The sequence below is a fragment of the Ornithorhynchus anatinus genome, chromosome 9, assembly GCF_004115215.2.
Source record: "Ornithorhynchus anatinus isolate Pmale09 chromosome 9, mOrnAna1.pri.v4, whole genome shotgun sequence".
NCBI classification, from domain to species: Eukaryota; Metazoa; Chordata; class Mammalia; order Monotremata; family Ornithorhynchidae; genus Ornithorhynchus; species Ornithorhynchus anatinus.
The window spans coordinates 37,892,938-37,915,137 of NC_041736.1; the positions used below are offsets into that span (position 1 = coordinate 37,892,938).

Here is a 22,200-nt window from a genome sequence, read left to right on the forward strand (position 1 = left end):
TATAAGGCAATCCAGCTTTCAGCCAGTCCGTCCTCAAGCCTGGTACCGACACGCCACTGGACACTCCTTGGACCCTCTTTTCAAATTTCACTGCCAATCCTCCTCCTGACTGTGACTCTTGAAGCAGAGGTCTGAAGATCAAACACCGAGTCAGGGTTTTCACAGCTTTTCTGGCCTGAGAAGGAAATGCAAAGGCTTTAGAGCAAGGAGGAAGGCACGGGTCCCCCCTGAGAAATGCACTGGTAGCATGAAAAATTGGGGCATTTATGCAAAATAGCACTTGTGACCCCATCGTGTTCTATGACATCCAATAAAGTAGCTTCTTGCTGTTCTAGGACTGTTCTTGTTCCATAGCCCAGATTATAGGCAGTTCTATGGTGACCCCATTCCCCAGAAGGTATTCTATCTCTCCGTGATATGGCGTCCCCAGTGAGGTGATCTCATTTCTGGTAAAATAGGAGATTAAATCGTATTCCCTTCTACCTAACCTGTCAGGCCTGTGTGGAACAGGGACTGTGCCTGGCCCGATTATCTTGTCTCCAGCCCAATGCTTAGAAAAGTGCTGGACACATCGTATGTGTTTATGAAATGTCACTATTACAGGAACAGCGCTTGGCACATAGTAAGTGCCTAGAAAATATGATGATGATGATGATCTTCTCTCTCGATCCAGGTCAGTGAGATGGGATCAGTTGAGCACAAAGGAGAAGATTCTGCTGCTGAGGAAAGATGAAGATGGTGAATTCTGGTAATGGGGTCTGGATACAAAAATCCTTATGCTGACGCTGACGGGTCTACTTCCTGATTACTTTTCTCCTACACTATTCCCCAAGTGGAGCTCTTCATTTTTAATTTCGATTTGGTTTCTGGTAATCATAATAACAACAATAATGCATACATTATAATTTTATTATTATTATGGTATTTTTTAAGCTCTTATGTGCCAAACGCTGTGTTAAGCATTGAGGCATGATCACTGCAGAAACGGTCCCTGTCCTACATGGAACTTACAGTTTAAGAGAGAAGGAAAATGGACATTGAATCCCCATTTTACAGATGAGGATTCTCTGAGGCACAGAAAAGTGAAGTGGGGTTTTTTATGGTATTTATTAAGCACTTACTATATTGCCAGGTGCTGTACCAAGTGGCGGGGTATGTCCCACATGGGGCTCACAGTCTTAATCACCATTTTTCATATGCGGGAACTGAAGCACAAAAAAGGTAAATGATTTGCCCAAGGTCACACAGAAGACAAGTAGCGTGGCTCAGTGGAAAGAGCACGGGCTTTGGAGTCAGAGGTCATGGGTTCGAATCCCGGCTCCGCCACTTGTCAGCTGTGTGACTTTGGGCAAGTCACTTCACTTCTCGGTGCCTCAGTTACCTCATCTGTAAAATGGGGATTAAGACCGTGAGCCCCACGTGGGACAACCTGATTCCCCCGTGTCTCCCCCGGCGCTTAGAACAGTGCTAGGCCCATAGTAAGCGCTTAACAGATACCAACATTATCATTATTATTGTTAGTGGAGCCGAGATTAGAATCCAGGTCTTCTGACTCCCAGGCTTGGACTCTATCCACTGAGCCACACTGCAGTGCTAGCCAACAGGGTCGAGAAAGAAGTTTGGCTTCGTAGGCTTTTAGCACAGTCAACTTTACTCAAGCAGCTTGGCCTAGTGAATAAAGCACACGCTTGGGAATCAGAAGGGTTCAAGTCACGGCTCTGCCTCTTGCCTGCTGTGCGATCTTGGGCAAGTCACTTCACTACTCTGTGCCTCGGTTACCTCACCTGTAAAATGAAGATTAAGACTATCAACCCCATGTGGGTCAGGGACTGTGTCCAACCTGATTAACTTGTATATCTACCCCAGCGCTTAGAAAGTGCTTGACACATAGTAAGCACTTAACAAATACCACAGTGATTATTATTATTAATAATTCACCCCCATGTATCTCCACCAGCGTGGCTCAGTGGAAAGAGCACCAGCTTGGGAGTCAGAGGTCGTGGGTTCGAATCCCAGCTCGGCCACTTGTCAGCTGTGTGACTGTGGGCGAGTCACTTAACTTCTCTGTGCCTCAGTTACCTCATCTGTAAAATGGAGATTAACTGTGAGCCCCACGGGGGAAAACCTGATTACCCTGTATCCACCCCAGCGCTTAGAACAGTGCTCTGCACATAGTAAGCGCTTAACAAATATCAACGTTATTATTATTTTACTTGATTCTATTTATTGCTCTTGATTCTATCTATTGCTATTGTTCTTGTCTGTCCGTCTCCCCCGATTAGACCGTAAGCCCGTCAGAGGGCAGGGACTGTCTCTATCTGTTACCGATTTGTACATTCCAAGCGCTTAGTACAGTGCTCTGCACATAGTAAGCGCTCAATAAATACTATTGAATGAATGAATGGACAGGGGGAGGACCTACTGATTCTTTCATTCTTTTAGTTGGTGTCCCATTCAACTCCTCTGGAATGGGATTTCCTCTGTCTGCCTGAGCAGATCTGTGCTTCAGTTCTCTCCAGTCCTTCCATCTCATGTATAGGGAAAAGTCCATCCACTGCAGAAGCCCTGAGGCCCTCCTGAGACCCTCCAAAATGAAGAACCTTGGCACCTCCACTCCTTGGTGGTCTCCCCCAAGGAAGACCTAAAGCCCTAATTCGATTATCCAATCAGCTCTTCCCCTCGTTGCCTTCTCCCGCCTTGCTGCCGGGATCCTGCCTCAGTCCCCTAATGAAGATGGCAATTCCGCCTCTATCCGGTTGACCCGACCTCTCTCCTCTCTCTCGCTCCCTCCAGGATGTCACTGCAGGACTTTAAAACCCATTTTGTGGATCTGATCGTCTGTAAGCTCACGCCGGGACTGATGAGCCGCGAGGTTGGGAAGAAGTGGATGTACTCGGGGCAGGTGGGCAGATGGGTGAAAGGAAGTACTGCTGGAGGCAGGTTGAAAGCCTGCAGAGGTGAGTGAAGCTCCGGGTTAACTGGAAATTAGGGCAGGAGCAGGTGGGGTTGGGCAAGGCGAAAAAGGATAAACGGTTCAAGGCAAGACTTGGGGCAAGAGATCAGAATCTCAGAATCTCAGACTGGGAAACTTCTTAGGGAGCTGAAAGATATTCTGAGACCAGTCGATGGTATTTATTGAGCACTTATGGCGGGCAGAGCACTATATTAAGAATTTGGGAGCAGGGCCTAGTGGATAGATCAATCAAGCAATCAATGATATTTTTTGAGCGCTATGCGCAGAGCATCATAGAAGCGCTTGGGAGAATAAAATACAACAGAGTTGGTAGTCACATCCCCCACCCGTAATGAACTTACAATCTAGAGGGGGGAGAAAGACATTAATATGAATAAATATTTTATAATACGTAATTTAAAGATATATACGTAAGTGCCGTGGGGCCAGGAGTGGGGCAAATATCAAATGTCCAAAGATCACAGATCCAAGTGCATAGGCGACACAGAAAGGAGAGCAAGCTGAGGTAAGGAGGTTTAATCGGGGAAGGCCTCTTTGGAGGAGATGCGACCTTAATAACGCTTTGAAGTTGGAGAGTGGCGGTCTGGTGTACATGAGGGGAATGGAGTTTCAGGATAGGGGGAGGAACTAACATTGGCTTGGGAGTCGTAAGGACCTGGGTTCTAATGTTAGTTCTGCTACTTGTCTGCTCTGTGACCTTGGGTAAGTCGTTGAATTTCTCTGTGCTTCAGTTACTTCATCTGGAAAATGTGGATCGGGATTGTGAGCCCCATGTGGGGCCTGGACTGAATCCAACCTGATTATTTTTTACCTACTCCAGGGCTTAAAACAGTGCCTGGTACGAAGTAAGAACTACATTAATGCCGTTAAAAAAAAAGAAAGGTGGTAGACATGATCCCTGCCTACAGAGATCTTACATTCTAAAGGTGACATAGACACTCAAGTTGGCAGTGGAGATGCAAAGTCCCGAAAATGTGTCTCCTCTCCTGCCTCCCAGACGCTTTTTGGATGAACCCACAGTACCAACTCACTGTCCTGAGAGCAGACGATGGCAGAAAATCACGAAAGTCCTACCCTGTGCTCATCTCCCTGATTCAGAAACCCCCAAACAGCCACCGAAACAGAAGGCCTCACTTACCTATTGGCTTCTCTGTCTTCAGGGTAAGTCCCTCTCTCTGGGATCAGAACTCGTTGGGGATCTGCAGCGGGTCAAGCCCTTTCTGATCCTTCTTTCTTCAGAATGCTCTATCTACTATGCCATGCTGTTAAGTACAGAGTATATGTCAAGCACTGAACTAAACCCCGGGGAAGATATGCGATAATCAGGTTGGACACAGTCCCTGTCCCACGTGGGGCTCACTGTCTTAAGAAGCAGCACGTTGTGAGAAGCAGCATGGTGAACCCGTTTAGATGTCTGTCTCCCCACTTCTAGACTGAGAGCCCACTGTCGGGTAGGGATTATCTCTGTTGCTGAATTGTACTTTCCAAGTGCTTAGTGCAGTGCTCTGCACGCATTAAGCGCTCAATAAATACGATTGAATGAATGAGCGAATGAGCCGATTCTCAGAGGAGATAGGCATTCGTTTGAAATCGGCTCATTTTTCATTCTCCATTATTACCTCATTCATCTTTGTGAACATCAGGAGGAGCAATGTGATCAAAAATGATTAGTTCTGTAACACACTTAGGGCCAAGAACTGGACTAGGAACTTTTTCACATGAAGAGAAAAATGGTCTCATGGTTTATTGCATTCAATTCCAAAATAGATATTAAACAGGCGGTCTGTCAGTAGTACTCATGGAATGCTTACTGAGTGCAGAGCACCATACTAAGCACTTGTGAGAGTACAATACAAAAATAAACAGTCATATTCCCCGCCCACAGTGAGCTTACAGTCTACAGTCTGCACACACCTATTGTGTGCAGAGCACTGTGCTAGGCTCTTGGAAGAGTATCAGTGAAAGTCAAAGACATGGTCCCTCAAGGAGTTTACAGTTGAATGGAGGGAGAAAGTGTCATGAGCTCTGACATGTCTTGAGTAGAATGGGCAGTAGTCCAGTTTCATACCAGTTGGGCCAGTCTTCAGCTGGTCTGGCTCCCAAGACTCCCACCTCAGCCTCGCATCACTTAAGAGCATTTGAACGATTGATTGATCCATAATGTATTTATTTATGTTAATGTCTTTCTCCCCCATTAGACTATAAGCTCCTCTGGTCGAGGGACATGTCTCCAACCCTGTTGCTTCAAACTCTCCCCAGTGTTAAGTACAGTGCTCTGCCTGGAGCAAGTGCTCAATAAATCCCATTGATCGACAGATTGATTGATATGCAGCCAGATGCTTTTCTGTGGTTTATTTTTATTTTTTGAGCCCAATTTCCCTCTGTCACGGGGGTCCCTATCCTCCAGTTCCGTGTCCCAGATGCCGCACCAGACTTCACTGGCCGGGGAAGGGGGCTTTCAGGGCTCTGAAGTGAACGGGAGTACGAGGGGTTGTCTGTAGAACACCCTCGGATTGTGTGAGGTCTGCGTTTTTCCAGAAAATGGTTCCCTCGGTAGTACCCCATAATATCACCCGTCTGCTGTGAGAGGTGTCACGTCCCAGGCGTTGGCAAGAGACAACAATGACTTCTCTATGACTCCCTAGACTGTAAGCTCCTTGGGGGCAGTGGGTGCATCGACCAACTCTATCCTACTGTACTCTCCCAAGTGTTTGGTGCAGTGTTCTGCACATGGTAAACGCTCCATAAATGCTACCGATTGATTGACTGATGGATAGATGACTCGGAGTGGAACTGAAGTGGCTACGGATTGGATTTATGGCACGGATGGCGTAGTGGATAGAGCACAGGCCTGGGAGTGAGGAGGTCGTGAGTTCTAATCCTAGCTCCACCACTTCTCTGCTGTGTGATCTTGGGCAAATCACTTCACTTCTCTGTGCCTAAATTCCCTCCTTTGTAAAATGCGGATTGAGACGTGAGCCCCGTGTGGGCCGGGGACTGTGTCCAACCCAATTTGCTTGTATCCACCCCAACGCTTAGTATAAAGCTTGACACACAGTGAATGCCTAAGAAATACCAGAATTATTATTAAGTGCTTAGTATAGCGCTCTGCACACAGTAAGCACTATAACATAATTATTGTTATTAAGCACTTAGTACAGTGCTCTGCACACAGTAAGCACTCAATAAATACCACTGTATGAAGGATTCTCCCCTGGCCCCTTCCCCCATCGGCCTGTTCCGTCTTCACTAAATCGCTTTTCCCTCGGGAGGTCCTGCAGTGTTGCTCTTTTCAAGCAGTAAATTTATGATATTTATTGAGCATTTACTCTGTGCAGAGCACTGTACTAGGTGCTTAGGAAAGTACAACACAGTAGAATTGGTAGACGTGGTAGCTTCCCACAGGAGGTTTTTGTGCCTAGGGTCCCCTTGGAGTAGTACAGATGGATCTTGGGTCTCTGGGAATCTTTGGGCTGCTGATTCTTCCATCCAGTGTGTTTTCCAGCCACACCAACCAGGATAAATGACCTTGAGAAGTAGCGTGGCCCAGTGGAAAAACTATGGGCTTAGGAGTCCGAGGACCTGAGTTCTAATCCCGGTTCCATCACTTTTCTGCTGTGAGACCCTGGCCAAGAAGCTTCGCTTCTCTGTACCTCAGTTCCCTCATCTGAAAAATGAGGATTCAATATTTGTTCTCTCTCCTACCTAGACTCTGAGTCTTGTGTGGGACAGAGACTGTGTCCTATATGATTATGTATCTACCCCAGTGCTTAGAACAGTGCTTGGCACATAGTAAGTGCTTAACAAACCCCAAAATTATTTTCCAGAAAGACAGCACAGTCACACAGATGGGTTCTGTCTCCTGAATCCCAACCAGGATAATTCATTCATTCATTCATTCATTCAATAGTATTTATTGAGCGCTTACTATGTGCAGAGCCCTGTACTAAGCGCTTGGAATGGACAAATCGGTAACAGATAGAGACGGTCCCTGCCCTTTGACAGGCTTACGGTCTAATTTGCAGGAATGAGAGATGGGCTTACAATCATGGGAAGAAGTGTCACCTAGTGGGTAGAGCATAGGCCTGGGAGTCAGAAGGATCTGCGTTCTAATACCAGCTCCACCACCTGTCTGCCGTGTGACCTTGGATAAGTCACTAACTTCTCTTTGCTTCAGTTACCTCATCTGCAAATGGGGATTAAGAATGTGAACTCCACGTGGGACAGGGACTTTGTCCAACTTAATGGGCTTGTATCTACCCCAGCATGTAGTACAGTGTCTGGCCCATAGTAAGAACTTACCAGGCACCATAAAGAAAAAAAAGGGGGCTCTAAAACTCTCTGATCTGGTTTCTTTCTCTTCCTGTCTTTCAGGTTAACACAGAGGTGAGCTTCACTTTTATGGTCTATCGATTAGCATCTCTCAACTGAAGGGAAGTTTGGAGTAGACAATGTGGTCTATTGGAAAGAGTCTGGGGCTCTGTTCCAATTTCAGCATTAATATGTATGGGCTGTTGGACTTGCGCAAGAAGACTTAACCTCTCTGTGCCTCAGTTTCCTCATCTTTGAAATGGGAACCGTAAAGCCTGCCTCTCTCTCCTCATCAACCCTAGGACTGTTGTGTTGAAAAAACTGCTTTAGGAAAATAAAAGTGCTCTTTATACAAGGTATTATTATCAATTGGAGAATGAACACCGGTGTACTGTTTCTCCATGACACTTAAAGCTGGTTTAATTGTCTAGTAGCCTTCCCTAAAGAGGCCCAGAAGAATGGAAGTTCTATTAAATGCCAGCTGCCTGGAGTCGTTTTGAATTAAATGAGGCTTACTGTAATCCCATCCAGCAGATGATTCTACGATGAGAACTCTCCCTACCAGGAACTTATCCGAAAACCAACCCAGAAGCATACAGAGTTGTTCCTATTCTGTGAGATCTTGGGTCCGTTCCTCACTAGTGCATTATCCAGATTATTCAGATTTCAGTTTGAAATGAGTTTCTTTGGCCCAAGCTGTACCGATAAATTGCCGGTGTTGATCTGATGTCTGGCTTGGGTGTGCCCAGGAACATATTGTATTCGTAAGAGTCACAATAGTAGTAGTCTAAACTGTCATAGAAAATAGCAGCAGCAACAGCAGAAACAATAGTAATAATATTAGTAGAAGATGGTCCTTTGGTCTGAATTTTATGCATCTGATGTGTGATTATATCCATAAGTGCAAGTGTCATTGTGTGAGAATCTCTTGCACGCATTTGCCTGGTTTGACCGTGGAAATACCCTAAGGCAGCTTTCTTTTCTTCTTTTTTTTCATAGTATTTCTTAAGCGCTTACTATGTGTCAGGTACTGTACTAAGCGCAGGGGTAGATACAAGCTTAAAACCCAGGCCTGTGCTCTTTCCGCTAGACCACACTGCTTTCTATCCCCTGGCTGCTCAAGGTGAAGTTGGCCAGGTAACAGCGGTTAAAAGGGGAATGGTGTAGCCTATCTCAGGAATTACACACTTAATTTTAGGGAGCACAAATCCCTCCACTTTCCAGAAATATAAAAGGTCTCAAAAAATCTCTATATGCGTGCCATAGATTAAAAATATCAGATACCCAATGACTTTAGAGATGCCTAAAACAACTGAGCATATTTGGTAAGCCACAGTTTCTTCAAAACCAATATCCACACCAAGGTGTGCTAAAATAAAACAGCAGAACAACCCAACGTGAATTATAGCAAATCTGCATGGTCTTCCTTTCTTAGGAGAAATATTGGGACCTGGATTCTAATCCTTGATCTGCCACTTTTCTGCTCTCTGACTTTGGGCAAGTCACTCAGCTTCTCTGTGCCTCAGTTACCTCATCTGTAAAATGGAGATTAAGACTGTGAGCCCCATCTGGGTCATGCATTGTATCCAACCTGATTAGTTTGTATCTACCCCAGAGCTTAGTACAGTGCCTGGCACATAGTAAGCACCTAACACATACCGTAAAAAAATAAACTTAGGTGACTTAATGAGTCTTTTCTGAATCTAATGCACTGGGGACAGGACATCTTTGAAAATTCAGCCAGATAGGCTAACCATCATTCTGTCTCTCTTCTGAGGATCATCATAGCAGTTGAGAGCTTGCCCTATCACGGTCCTGTCCTGATTAACATTTTGGAGATGATGATTCAGTGCTGAAGGCATGTAAAAAACAGTACTAAGTTGTTAAATGGAAATTTGGGCAGCAACGGTCATATTGTTTATTATTCACTGGAAGTCAAGAACCTAGCACTCCACCACATTTCCTCAGCCCCTACGTGTCCTGATAGATTGGCTAAGTGTGGAAAATCTACTGCTTGATAGGCCCACCTTGTCCATACCACTGGTCTACATCCCATGATGACTCCATCAAGGGTCTTTTTCTCACCCCTTTAGAGCCACAAGGGCAGTGAACGGCTGCCTCAGGATTTCTTCCAGAAGAATTACCCGTTGAACTCCACGGACTTTCTCCCTGAGAGAGAAGTGAGCCAGGACTTCTTGCTGGAGCTGGGTACCTACCTCATCATCCCCTGCACATCAGAGGCACGGCAGGAATCCGAGTTTCTCCTGAGGGTCTTCTCCAGGAAGCACACCTTGCAGTAAGAACTAATCAGTCAGTGAATGGTATCTATTGAGTGCTCACTGTGGGCAGGACTGTACTAAGAGCTTGGGACAGTACAACTCAGCAGAGCTGATAGACAAGTTCCCTGCTCACGATGAACTCACAGTCAAGAAGAACTGGTTACTGACCCGTGTGGGGAGGGTGGGGATGGGGCGGGGGGAGGGAGAGGGAATTTAGAGAGCCCAGGCCATCTTGCAGATGGGTATTTGTTGAGAGTTTGCTGAACTTACAGCCCCATCCCTCCGTGGTGAAGAGAAAAAGCACAGGCAACAGGTGAGTCTGGCAGGGAAGACCCTCCAAGACAAGAGAGGTTCAGTCTCAGTCAATCAGTCAATCAATCAGTGGTATTTATTGAGCCTTTACTGTGTGTAGGGCACTGTATTAAGCATCTGGGAAGAGTACAAGTACAACGGAGTTGGTAGACACATTCCCTGCCCACAAAGACTTTACATTCTAATAATAATAATAATGTTGGTATTTGTTAAGCTCTTCCTATGTGCAGAGCACCGTTCTAAGCGCTGGGGTAGATCCAGGGTAAGCAGGTTGTCCCACGTGAGGCTCACAGTTAATCCCCATTTTACAGATGAGGTAACTGAGGCACAGAGAAGTGACTTGCCCGCAGTCAAACAGCTGACAGGTGGCAGATCCGGGAGTCAAACTCATGACCTCTGACTCCGAAGCCCAGGCTCTTTCCACTGAGCCACGCTGCTTCTAGAGTCTAGTCTCCCAGCACTGTCAGCATACCCGCCCCTATCCCCACTTCCCCAGTTGGGATTTGGGGTGGACAGAAGCGGAGGATTGTGAGGGACACAGCTTTTTAGTTTTGTTTTTTTTTAAATGGTATTTGTTAAGCGCTTACTGTGCGCCAGACACTGTTCTAAGTGCTGGGGTAGATACAAGGTAATCAGGCTGGACACAGGCCCTGTCCCACATGGGGGCCACAGTCTTTATCTTCATTTTACAAATGAGATAAGTGAGGCACAGAAAGGTGGAATGATTTGTCCAAGGTCACGGGGCACACGAACGGTGGAGCCGAAATTATAACCCTTCTGACTTCCAGGCTCGTGCTCTCTCCGCTAGACCACACTGCTTCTCACAGCTTCTTTAAGCAACACAGTCACTGCTCGCTCACAGGATGGAAAAGGATGATAAGGAGGAGGACTGTGCCGCAAAGGGCTCTTAAGAGAGTACAGCGGAGACAGATGATAATCAGAGACAAGAGGAATTATAAGAAGGAACTGCAGGAGGGGCTGAGGTAATGAGGCAGGGTCAGGAAGGCCTTATGTGAGGAAATAAAGACTAAGTGAGGGCAGGAAGAGGGTGCTGTGGGACAAGGAAGCAATGTGGCATAGTTGATATAGCACAGGTCTGGTAACCAGAGGACCTGGGTTCTAAATGTGGCTCTGCCCCTTGTCTACTGTGTGATCTGGGGCAAGACATTTCACTTTTCTGTGCCTCAGTTTCCTCAACTGCAAAATGGAGATTAAATACCTTTCCTCCCACCTACTTAGATTATGAGGCCTTACGTGGGACATGACGGGCTTGACCCATAGTCACTGCTTAACAAATACCATTCAAAACAATCGCAGGAGACTGGATTATTAGTCCTGAGATTATCTTTGTCTTTCCCATACCCAAGATGGGTATCCTTTTTCCTCGTCCTCATCTCTTTTCTCTTTTCAGGGAAGTCGGCCCCAATTCAAGTTTTATCTTCTCTAAGGTGAGTCGTCAGGGAGGAAACCAGAGAAGGATGATTTTTTGGAAGCTGGCTGGGGGAAGGTTTTCTCTCTCAGACGAGCTGCTGGTGAAGAGGGAGGGAGGTGGGGTCTGGACTTGGTCCGGACTGGTCCGACATCCTCTCGGACTTGAAAACCTCGAACTTGTGTTTGCAGGCCATTATTTCACCTAGTTTGCACCAGAGAATGTCTGACACCTCCTAGAAAAGGAATGAGAACTTCAGTTTTCTAAAGTCTAATAACAATAATCGTTATTAATAATAATGATACCTTTCATTAGGTCCTTACTCTGTGTCAAGCACTGTTCTAAGCACTGGGGCAGATACAAGTTAATATCGGGGAAGCAATGTGGTCTAGTGGAAAAAGTGCTCCCCTGGAAGTTCTAATCCTGTTTCTGCCACTTTTCTGCTTGTGACCTAGGGTAAGTCACTTTACTTCTCTGTGACTCGGTTACCTCATCTGTAAAATGGGGATTAAGAGTGTGAGTCCTGTGTGGGACAGGGACTGTATCCAACTTGATTCTCTTGTGTCTATCCCAGTACTTAGTTCAGTGCCTGGCACATAGTGAGCACTTAACAAATAGCATAAAAGTGCTATGATAATTATTTTTGCAACAGTAGGGTTGCAGGAAGATGTTAATAAATGTCAATGAACGTATACTTGCTTGTATTTGCCCCTACAGGAAATTGTTGACAAATACGAAGGACAAGAAGAAGTCTACAAAGAACTTTTTGAACACGTAAGTAGACCCTGCAGAGGGTAGGTAACAGAAGAACCCGGGGAAGGGCAATTACTCTGGACCAAAACTGGAAAGTCGTGCTGGGAGTTACTGTAGGGGAAAAAAAAGCTTGTAAGGGAATGTGGCTAAAATGCTGGGAATTCAAGGGCCTCTCACAACTTCAAAGTCTCTTCCCCATATTATCAGTCACTCTGTAGGTCCTTGGATTTAAACATGCAACTGATTTTTGATTCTGTGGGCTTGGATCTTGTCTACGAACCTTACTGTACTACACTCAGATAAGCACCTAATCCGGTGCTCTGCACAGAGTAGGCGCTCCGTAAGTATCAATGACTGACGGATTGATTGGACCCACCCGACATTTTGACATTTTATTAGCCCCAACCAATGAGACCAGCCTGCCAGGTACACCTTTCTGTACAATTAGTGACTGATACGTCTCCCAGAACAGTGCTAATAATAATAGCAGCAGTAGGGATCGAAGCTTTTATTGAGTGCCACCCTGGGGCGGTGCACTGGACTAGACGGGTGGGAAGAACAGAATAATGAAATGACCCATTCCTTGTCCTGAAGGAGCTTACATTCTAATGGGGTCTCCCAAGCAGGCCACCCCAACCAGGTTATATATAAACATATAGAACTATATATATGTTCACGCACACAAATTTATATAATAAAAATAATGTTAACTGTGGCATTTGTTAAGCACTTACTATATGTACATATTATAATAATAATTGTGATATTTATTAAGCGCTTATTACGTGCCAGGCACAGTCCCTATCCAACCTGGGGTTCGCAATCTTAAGTGCTTAGAACAGTGGTTGACACACAGTAAATGCTTAACAGACGGCATCATTATTAGCAAACACCATCATTTTACAGATGAGATTACTGAGGCCCAAAGAGGGCTCAGCCTCCAAATTGAGCGTGCAGGCTGGAGAGAAACACTCAGGAGGGGAAAGACTTTGATTTAGAGAATTTTCTCAGTGCCCAGGGCTTCTTCCAGCCTCTCGGCTTTTGGTTTCTGATGCTGGGTAGAAACTATTCGATCGTGATGCCCTTCCTCTTATTTTCTGTTCCCACTGCAGTATCCAGAAATAAATGCGGTCCAGCTACAGGCTTTTCTGAATAGGATGTCATGGACAAGTAAGTGTATTCAGACCCTTAGCTGAGAGTTTGCTAATCGTCTGTGCCCGGCAAAACCCTCTTATCCCGGTGAAACTAGAGTTAGTATTTTTGGTTAAGCAAGCCAGGAGCAGGGACCTCTATTTCTTATCCCATCTCGAGCAAGCGCGCCGCCGTCCGAAGGATAGGTGGTCCCCACGGAATCTGTCTCTGTCTCTCTCTGCAGACCTACCAAGAGCACAGCTGCAGTTCAATCTGGATGTCTGCAGGGGAATCCTGGCATTGCTGGATGTATCCTTGCAGACCCTTGGGTCTGGGGGGAATCATGGTGTCTCCAAGGATTCGTTATTATTATTATTGTGGTATTTCTTAATTGCTTACTATGTGCCAAGAACCATTCTAAGCGCTGGGGTAGATCCAAGCTAATCAGGTTGTCCCACATGGGGCTCAAAGTCTTCATCCCCATTTTACAGATGAGGTAACTGAGGCCCATACTTAAGCTGTGAATCACTTGTGGGACAGGGACCGTCTGTCCTGATTAACTTCTATCTAACCCAGCACTTAGTAAGGGCTTAACAAATACTGTAATTATCATTTTCTGGGAACTTTGAACAACGGGAACCAATCACAAAGGGTCTTACAGTTCAGGGTCCCAGTGCGTCTCTATGTGGAGTAGGTCGCTGGTACCCTCCGACTCTCCACGGAGATTCGAGCTGCAGTCTGCTAGTTCTGGGGTGGGAGGCTCAGGGTCCTGGAACAGTGACCTTGACCCAAATCCTCTGCGTGCCAGCCACGGGAGACTTCCCCAGCCACTCTCTCCGGATAAATCTTACCTCCTTCTCTGAGCTCTCCACCCTGGAACTTATCTGCCTTAACCCTACCATTAGCTGAACACCACAGGGACACTGAGCATTCAAGAATTCAGGGGCCTCTGGAAACGACTTCTCATTTACCAGGTATGGTACGTAAAATGATTCATTGTCTTCCCGTGATTATTATCGCTGTGGAGAAGATATATAATGCTTTCTAAGTCGGGCTAAGACCCAGGCTTGCTCAAGATGCTTATATTTGAAAAGAAACATAGTCAGGCTACCTGAACCGTGGAAGACGGATTGCCCGCTCTGCTAAATTATTTCCCTTCCGGTGATATTTTGGAATCGCTTCATCTTGCCTCTTTTTCTCATTCCTAGTTCTTTTGGATGGAAGGAAGTACCAGAGAAGGTGCCAAAGTGATAGTAGTAGTAATAATGATAATTGTAGTATTTGTTAAGCACTTACTATATGCCAAGCACTGTATTCAACAGTGGAGAATTACAATTATAATGTATAATTTATAATGTGAGGTTGGGGGTGAGGCAAATATCGAATGTCCAAAGGTCACAGATCCAAATGCATAGTTGACCCAGAAGGGAGAGTGAGCCGGAGAAAAGAGGGCTTAATCAGATCTCTAGCCATCCTGTGGACACAGGTCATGAGGGGAGTGAGGGCCTTGGGTGAGGGCATGGTGAGAGGGAGATGGGGGTTACCTGTGGTTTTGGTCAGTGGTCCTGTGGGAAGAGAGTCCAGTGCCAAAAAAAAGGGGGATGGAGAAAGAGAGACAAGGAACAAAAAAATAGGAGCTTGGGGAACAAGAAAAAAGGAGCAGAGGAGAAGAAGACCCTGGGATGACTCTTCATGATGCTTCTTGACAGTGAAATATTGGGCCTCAGATAACCTCATCGGTTGGGCAGATTAGCCAATAGTCCTACTTGAGGACCTCACATAACCTGATCAGTTGTGTGGATTAGCCGATAGCCCTGCTTCTGATCAGATCTCATCAACTGATCAGATAACTTGATCGGTTGTGTGGATAAGCCACCCCCCACCCCCCCAGATCAGTTGTGTGGATAAACCCACCGCACCTTTCTTGTAGGCCTTTGGGGAGGCCCAGGAACGTTTTGATGGAACCATCCTTGATTTTGCTTTTTCCTCATAGGAGATTTTCCTGAAACAAGAGAGAAACCGATCAGGATATCTGGAGTTGGGACAGCTTCGAGCTGCAGTACAAGAAGCAGGTGGGGAGAAGTACAACTGTCCTAGAGGGAACTACCACCAGGCTGATGAATCTGGCCTGATGGAAAGAGCCCGGGCCTGAGAGTCAGAAGGACACTTCTCTGCTCTGCGGCCTTAGGAAAGTCACTTAACTTCTCTGTGCCTTAGTTTCCTCATCTGGAAAATGGGGATTCAATACCTGTTCTCCCTCCTACTTAGACTGTGAGCCTCGTGTGGGTCAGGGACAGTATTCGATCTGGTTATCCTGCATCTACTTAATGCTTAGCCCATTACTTGGCACACATTAAGTACTTAACAAATGTCATTATCATTAGTATCTTTACTATTGTTATTGTTATTATTATGGCCTAGACACCTGGAATGAAGAGCGTGCTTGAGCCGAATAATTGATTTTTAGACATTAGCAGAACATATGGAAGACATAGTCCCAGTGCACCTGCTGATTCCAGACTGAAGGAATGGGGTTTTAGTGATTTTTCGTTGTGGGCAGGGAATGATTCGGTTATGTTGCTATATTGTACTCTCCCAGGTGTTTAGTACAGTGCTCTGCACACGGCAAGCACTCAATATAAACCACTGACTAATTGATAGAAGCCTGGGCTGCCATATCTCCTTGTGCTACAGTAGACAAGCGGTTTATGTTCTGAGCGTCATCATCCTCATCAACGGCATCTAGCACCTTCGATGAGCAGAGAATGAACCAAATGTTTGAAGAACGTACAAGAGTAGGAAAAGGAGCTTAATCAATCAATTAATCAATCAGTGGTATTTGTTGAGTGCTTACTGTGTGTACAGCAATATACCTGGCTTTTGCGAGAGTACAATAATACGTGATCCCTGCCCTCAAGGAACTTAAAATCCATTCCAGGAGACAGGCATTAAAATAATTTACAGGTAGGGACACAATCGAGTATAGGATTTGTACGTAAGTGCAGAAGGCAGGCTTCATGCTTTGTGTCTCAGCAGCAGCGTGGCTCAGTGGAAGGAGCACGGGCTTGGGAGTCAGAGGACATGAGTTCAAATCCCACCTCTGCCACTTGTCAGCTGTGTGACTGTGGGCAAGTCACTTCACTTCTCTGTGCCTCAGTTACCTCATCTGTCAAATAGGGATTAACTGTGAGCCTCACGTGGGACAACCTGATCACCCTGTATCTACCCCAGCGCTTAGAACAGTGCTCTGCACATAGTAAGCGCTTAACAAATGCCAACATTATTATTATTATTAGCGTACTGCTAAGTACAAGTGCTTCGTACTGATTGATGGGGATAACGATCCATTACAAGTGGATTCATTCATTCAATAGTATTCATTGAGCGCTTACTATGTGCAGAGCACTGTACTAAGCGCTTGGAATGTACAATTCGGCAGCTTCTTACATCTTTACCTAGTGAACTTCAGTGAGCTACAAAACAACCAGTGCTCACCTTCACAGGCACGATGGGCGCAGCCGGTCGTGAGCCTCTCGCCTCAGTCTCTAGCCACACCGGAAATGGGAGGACTGAGATGTGTCCATTGCTTTTGATGGGAGACTACGTCATCTGGAGCTAGCTACTGGAACCAGTAAATTGTTAGTCAATTGTATTTATTGAGTGCTTATCTTTTGTAGGGCACTGTACTAAGTGCTTGGGAGAGTACAATATAACAATATAACAGAACCATTCCTTGCCCACACGAGCTTACAGTCTAGAGGAAGCAGCGTGGCTCAGTGGAAAGGGCCTGGGCTTCGGAGTCAGGGGTCATGGGTTCGACTCCCAGCTCTGCCACCTGTCAGCTGTGTGACTGTGGGCGAGTCACTTCACTTCTCTGTGCCTCGGTTACCTCATCTGGAAAACGGGGATTAACTGTGAGCCTCACGTGGGACAACCTGATTACCCTGGATCTACCCCAGCGCTTAGAACAGTGCTCTGCACATAGTAAGCGCTTAATAAATGCCAACATTATTAGAGGGGGAGGTAGGCATTAATGTAAATGAATTAAATTACAGTTAGGTACATAAGTGCTGTGGGGCTGGGAGAGGGGATGAACAGAGAGAGCAAGTCAAGGTAACGCAGAAGGGAGTGAGAAAAAAGGAAAAGAGGGCTTACTTAGGGAAGGCCTTTTGGAGGAGATGGGCTTTCAATGAGGCTTTGAAGATTAGAGTGAATAATTGTCTGTTGGATATGAAGAGGGAGAGCGTTCCAGGCCGGAGGCAGGAGGTGGGCAAGAGATCGGTGGCGAGGTAGACTAGTGAGACAAGTGAGACGGTTAACATTAGAGCGTAAATGTCCAGTGGGCCAGTAATAAGAAATCCCGATCGTGTTTATTTTGCTACCTCTATGATGCGGGCTGCGTAGACTCTAAAGCAGGTCGGCTAGTACAAGAACGAGGGAGACCGATGGGAAGCAGTGTGGCCTATGGGTTAGAACATGATCCTGGGAGTCAGAGAACCTGGGTTCTAATCCAGGCTCTGCCACTGGCCCATTGGGTGAACTTGGGGAAATCACTTCACTTCTCTGAGCCTCAGTTTCCTCAACTGTAAAATGGGGATTAAATCCTACCCTTCTTATTTACCCCCCTGTGGGACAGGGACTGAGTCCAACCTGATTATCTTATATCTACCCCAGCATTTAGTACAGTTCTCGGATCAGATTAAGTGTGATGAATACCATTATTATTATCATTGTTCTTAATTCTAAAAGCCTTAGGCTGGTAGTGTTTGTACTTACCTACAAGGATAGTCTGTTATAAACACATAAAGAGGTGCAAGTGGAAGCGTGGCCTAGTGGATAGAGCACAGGCCTGGGAGTCAGAAGGTCACGGGTCCTAATTCTGGTTCCACTGCTCATCTGCTGTGTGGCCTTGGGGAAGTCATTTCACTTCTCTGTGCCTCAGTTATCTCATCTGGGAACCCCATGAGGGACAGGGACTGTTCCCAACTATATCCACCCCAGGACTTAGGGCAGTGCCTGGCACATAGTAAGTGCTTAACGAATACCACAGTTATTATTATTATTATTGTTATTAAGTCCCCTTCTGAGGAACATTCACTCACAAAAACCCCGTGATGCGTGGCTTGAGGGCTTAGAGATAAGGTCAGGCATTTGCTAAGAGGAAAACTGGAGGCTCCCAAAAAAGACCCTGAGATAAGGCTCTCAGTCTTGCTGCACAACTCTGTGTGTGTGTGTGTGTGTCAGTGTGTTTGTGTCCTCTCTAAAGGGATCTTGCTTAGCGATGAAGTCTGCAATCTGATGGCACTCCGATATGGCTATCCTGAGCTGAAGATTGGCTTTGAGAGCTTCGTCTACTTCATGCTGCGAGTGGAGAGCATGGAAGGTGAGCCTCTGGGGGTCAGCAGCAAGAGGGAATCCCCCCCCCTCCATCACCGCCACCTCCTTTTGCTTTTGAAACCAAGAGAGGGTAGCAACAGGGTGGAGGGGTGATTGTGATTCAACTCCCACACCATCCCACCATATTGAGACTGAGGCCTATATGGGACAAGGACTGTGTCCCCCCTGATTATCTTGTATCTATTCTAGCCATTAGTACGGCGCTTGGCACGGAATAAGTGTTTAACGAATGCTACTACAATTATTATCATTATTAGAAGGAATTGGAAGCAACTTTGGCAAGAGTTAGTTGGAAAGAAACAAAGGAAACTACCGGCACAGTGAGCGCTGAGCAACTGGAATTTGTTCCCATCAGAAAGTGGGGAGGCAGAGCGTATCAGTTGATTCCAGAAGACATCCAAACCCCAGAGTGTAGAATAGAGACAATAAGCTGGACTGTACGCTCCCGGTGAGCAGGAAACGGGTCTACCAACTTTGCTGTGTTGTACTCTCCCAATCGCTTATTACAGCACCCGGCACACAATGAGTGCCCAATAAATACATCTGATTGATCTATGGACAATCACCCTTGCTTACTGGGGGGAAACTGAGGGATTCAAGAGTGAATGTCAGAGGCCTACTCCATACAGCTCCTCAACTGGTAGTTTGCTGCCACTATCAGAGACAGATTTCAGGGTTGGAGTGTTCATCGATCCGTTCCAGTAAGAATTTTACTATATGAAGTCTTTCTTTAAAATGGAATTTGTTAAGAGCTTACTATGTGCCAGACACTGAACTAAATGCTAGGGTAGATGCGAGTTAATTAGTCTGGACACAGTCCAAGTCCCACATGGGGCTGACAGTCTTAAGCACCGCTTTAAAGTTGAGGTAACTGAGGCACAGACAAGTTAAGTGACTTGCCCAAGCATACGAGAGGTGCAATTGGGATTAGAACCCAGGTCCTTCTGACTCCCAGGCCCATGCTCTAGCCACTAAGCCATGCTGCTTCTCTCGGTAAGTGTTCAGTAAGGTCTGCTAGGGTAGTCGCAGTGTGGATTTAGGCAATGTAGCACAGAAATTTTAGGATTAAGGGAGACCTGAGTAGGATCGACAGAAATAATTGAACTAAAATGGCATAATGATTTTTCTCCTGGAAGGGTCATGATGTCTGCAACTCTGCTTAACCGAGTTGTTTCTCATTTCCACCCGTGGGGCAAAATGGAAGGTTTGGGAGATCTCAAGGTAGAAACAGGTCATTTGGTGGATTTTTGTTGGGCTAGCGAATGAGGCCCCTCTCAGGGTCGCACCTGGAGAGTTTCCAGCGCTCTACCAGTCTTGACTACAGGAGAGTCAAGTAGAGGCATACCCATTCCATTTCTAGCTTAGGTAGTGACTAGTGAGTGGCAGGCAGTCTGCTGCAAGTCAAAGCTTACCTGTCGAGGGCGGAGACTCAAGTTTACCACATGGAAGGAGGCAATGGTAAACCACTTTCGTGTTTTTACCAAAAAAACTCTGCGGATAAACTACCAGAACGATGGCAGATGGAGGTGGGGCATTCTGGGAGAGATGAGTCCATGGCGTTGCTATGGGTCGAAGAGGACTCGACGGCACAAGACAAGTGAATTACGATGTGTCTGTTGGAGTCATGAGCTGTGGCTCCCGAAGGGTTGGACTTGGACGTTGGTAGAAGGGTGACCGGGTGGAAACAGAAACTATTGCTTCATTTGGGGAGTGGAAACACCGCAAGTAATTGGAGGGGCAGGGAGGAGGGTTAAGTTGAACCAAGATTTCAATCAGTCTCTAGGTTATCTCTCTTGTCTTCTTTCTTCACAGATGTCTTTCAAAACTTAACCCAAGATGGCAAGGGGATATACCTTCAAAAGCCCGAGGCAAGGAGAGGCTTCCCAGATAAACTGCCCTGGCCAATGGAGGAGAAGCCACTGAATCCAAATTTCTACCAGGGAAAGGGTCCGCTGATGCCCCCGATCCTTTTCTGCATTAGGACACGTATCTGATTTCGAGGCTTATAAAGTGGGCCCACTCTCCCTCGGTTGTCTCCCATTGTCCTTCCCCATCATTTAAGAATAGGGAATCTGGTTCAGGTGAACAATCTGCTCACTTGAGGAGAATCCCCCCACTCCAAAATCATGGGAAGGCCAGTGGGATCACCTGATCAGGTTTAATTAATTAATTAATTAACTCATCCATTCGATCGTATTTATTGAGCTTTTCCTGGGGGCAAAGCACTGTACTAAGCGCTTGGGAGACTACAATATAACAATAAACAGACACGTTCCCTGTCCACAAACAGCACAAATCCCTCCCCGTTTTCAGACCTACCGCCTTATGGCAGTGTCTCCTCAGAGGCTAATCGCTCAGCATGGAAGTCCAAGCTCCCCTAGATCACCGCTTTTCAACTAGTGGACCCTTAGAAATCACTGAGGAATATTTGGGCAGAGACCCCTAAGAAAACAAATGGAGGGTACGCTCTTTGAGGTTGATCCGCTTGCCTCTGCTTGTTTCAGGTAACTGATGGATCAGTTTCATAGAAACAGCTTACCAGGATTCGCAGGCCTTGCGCTGTCAACTCCTTTGGGCAGGGATAACATCTACCAACTCTTTATATTGCATCAATCAGTCGACGAACGTTATTTATTAAGCACTCACTGTATGCAGAGTACGTTCTAAGTGCTTAGGAGAGTACAGTCCAACACAGTTGGCAGACGCGTTCCCTGTCCGCAAGGAGCTTACAGTCTAGAGGGGTAGACAGACTTTAAATCAAAACGTTCTGGATATATACATATGTTCCTGGCACATAGTGAGCACTTAAATACCATAAAAAGTGTTGTGGGGCTGAGGATGGGGTGAACATAAATGCTGAAAGGGCACGGATCCAAGTACATAAATGATGCAGAAGGGAGGGGGAGTAGGGACAAGGAGGGCTTAATTGGGGAAGGCCTCTTGGAGTCAGAGTGAGTTTAATAAGGCTTTGAAGGTGGGAGACATGGTGGTCTGTGGTATATGGAGGTGGAAGGGTATTTTCTCAAGTGCTTAGTGGGGTGTTCTGCATACTATAAGCACTTAATGAATAGCATTAATTGACTGATTCACCAGGAATGGGGGAATCCTTAGGTCTTCCATTGGTATCTCATGCAGGAAGAGAGCAAACAGCAAATAGCAGCTTAGTACACCTAAGGCAGCGGACGTCTTAGGAGATGGATGTTGGTGGGAACCCTATGTCTGTTTTCCCTCTCTCACTGTTTCCCAGTGGCTGATGCTCACACTGTATTCCTGACACGGAGTGGAGAAGATTGAAGCCCCTCAGCTTTCCTTGATCCCAGACTTCACTGGATAACTTCACTCTGAGTACAACTCACCTTTGGTTTCCCTTTTAAATGCAATGTCACCTTCATCCGTTTGGCCGGACCCCTTCCTCTGGAATACAAGATATCCTGCAGATCTTACCATGCCTTGGAAATGCATATTTTTATCCGTTGGGCTCGGCTCCACTCGTTAGGGACAGAAGCCTTCTTATAAATCGATATTCTTCTTCGCTCGTGTCCTCAGCATCGTATTTTACGCAACTGAAGTTGCTTAGCAAACTTAGCAAGATAAAATCTCTGCCTTGGGGACCG

General features: G+C 46.1%; 1 protein-coding gene across 1 annotated transcript in view; it reads left to right on the top strand.

Annotated features, from left to right (window-relative positions):
- The window catches only part of CAPN14 (calpain 14), a 39,724-nt gene extending 19,103 nt beyond the window's left edge, over positions 1-20,621 (top strand). Inside the window, exons 9-21 of the mRNA XM_029072141.2 lie at positions 674-748; positions 2,794-2,957; positions 3,972-4,135; positions 7,349-7,360; positions 9,379-9,581; positions 11,288-11,324; positions 12,023-12,079; positions 13,171-13,228; positions 13,434-13,498; positions 14,095-14,163; positions 15,183-15,261; positions 18,456-18,572; positions 20,399-20,621. Coding sequence (XP_028927974.1) covers positions 674-748; positions 2,794-2,957; positions 3,972-4,135; positions 7,349-7,360; positions 9,379-9,581; positions 11,288-11,324; positions 12,023-12,079; positions 13,171-13,228; positions 13,434-13,498; positions 14,095-14,163; positions 15,183-15,261; positions 18,456-18,572; positions 20,399-20,580 — 1,282 coding nt within the window. The 3' untranslated portion in view covers positions 20,581-20,621. The remainder of the gene's footprint in view (positions 1-673; positions 749-2,793; positions 2,958-3,971; positions 4,136-7,348; positions 7,361-9,378; positions 9,582-11,287; positions 11,325-12,022; positions 12,080-13,170; positions 13,229-13,433; positions 13,499-14,094; positions 14,164-15,182; positions 15,262-18,455; positions 18,573-20,398) is intronic.
- Positions 20,622-22,200: the final 1,579 nt, after the last annotated feature.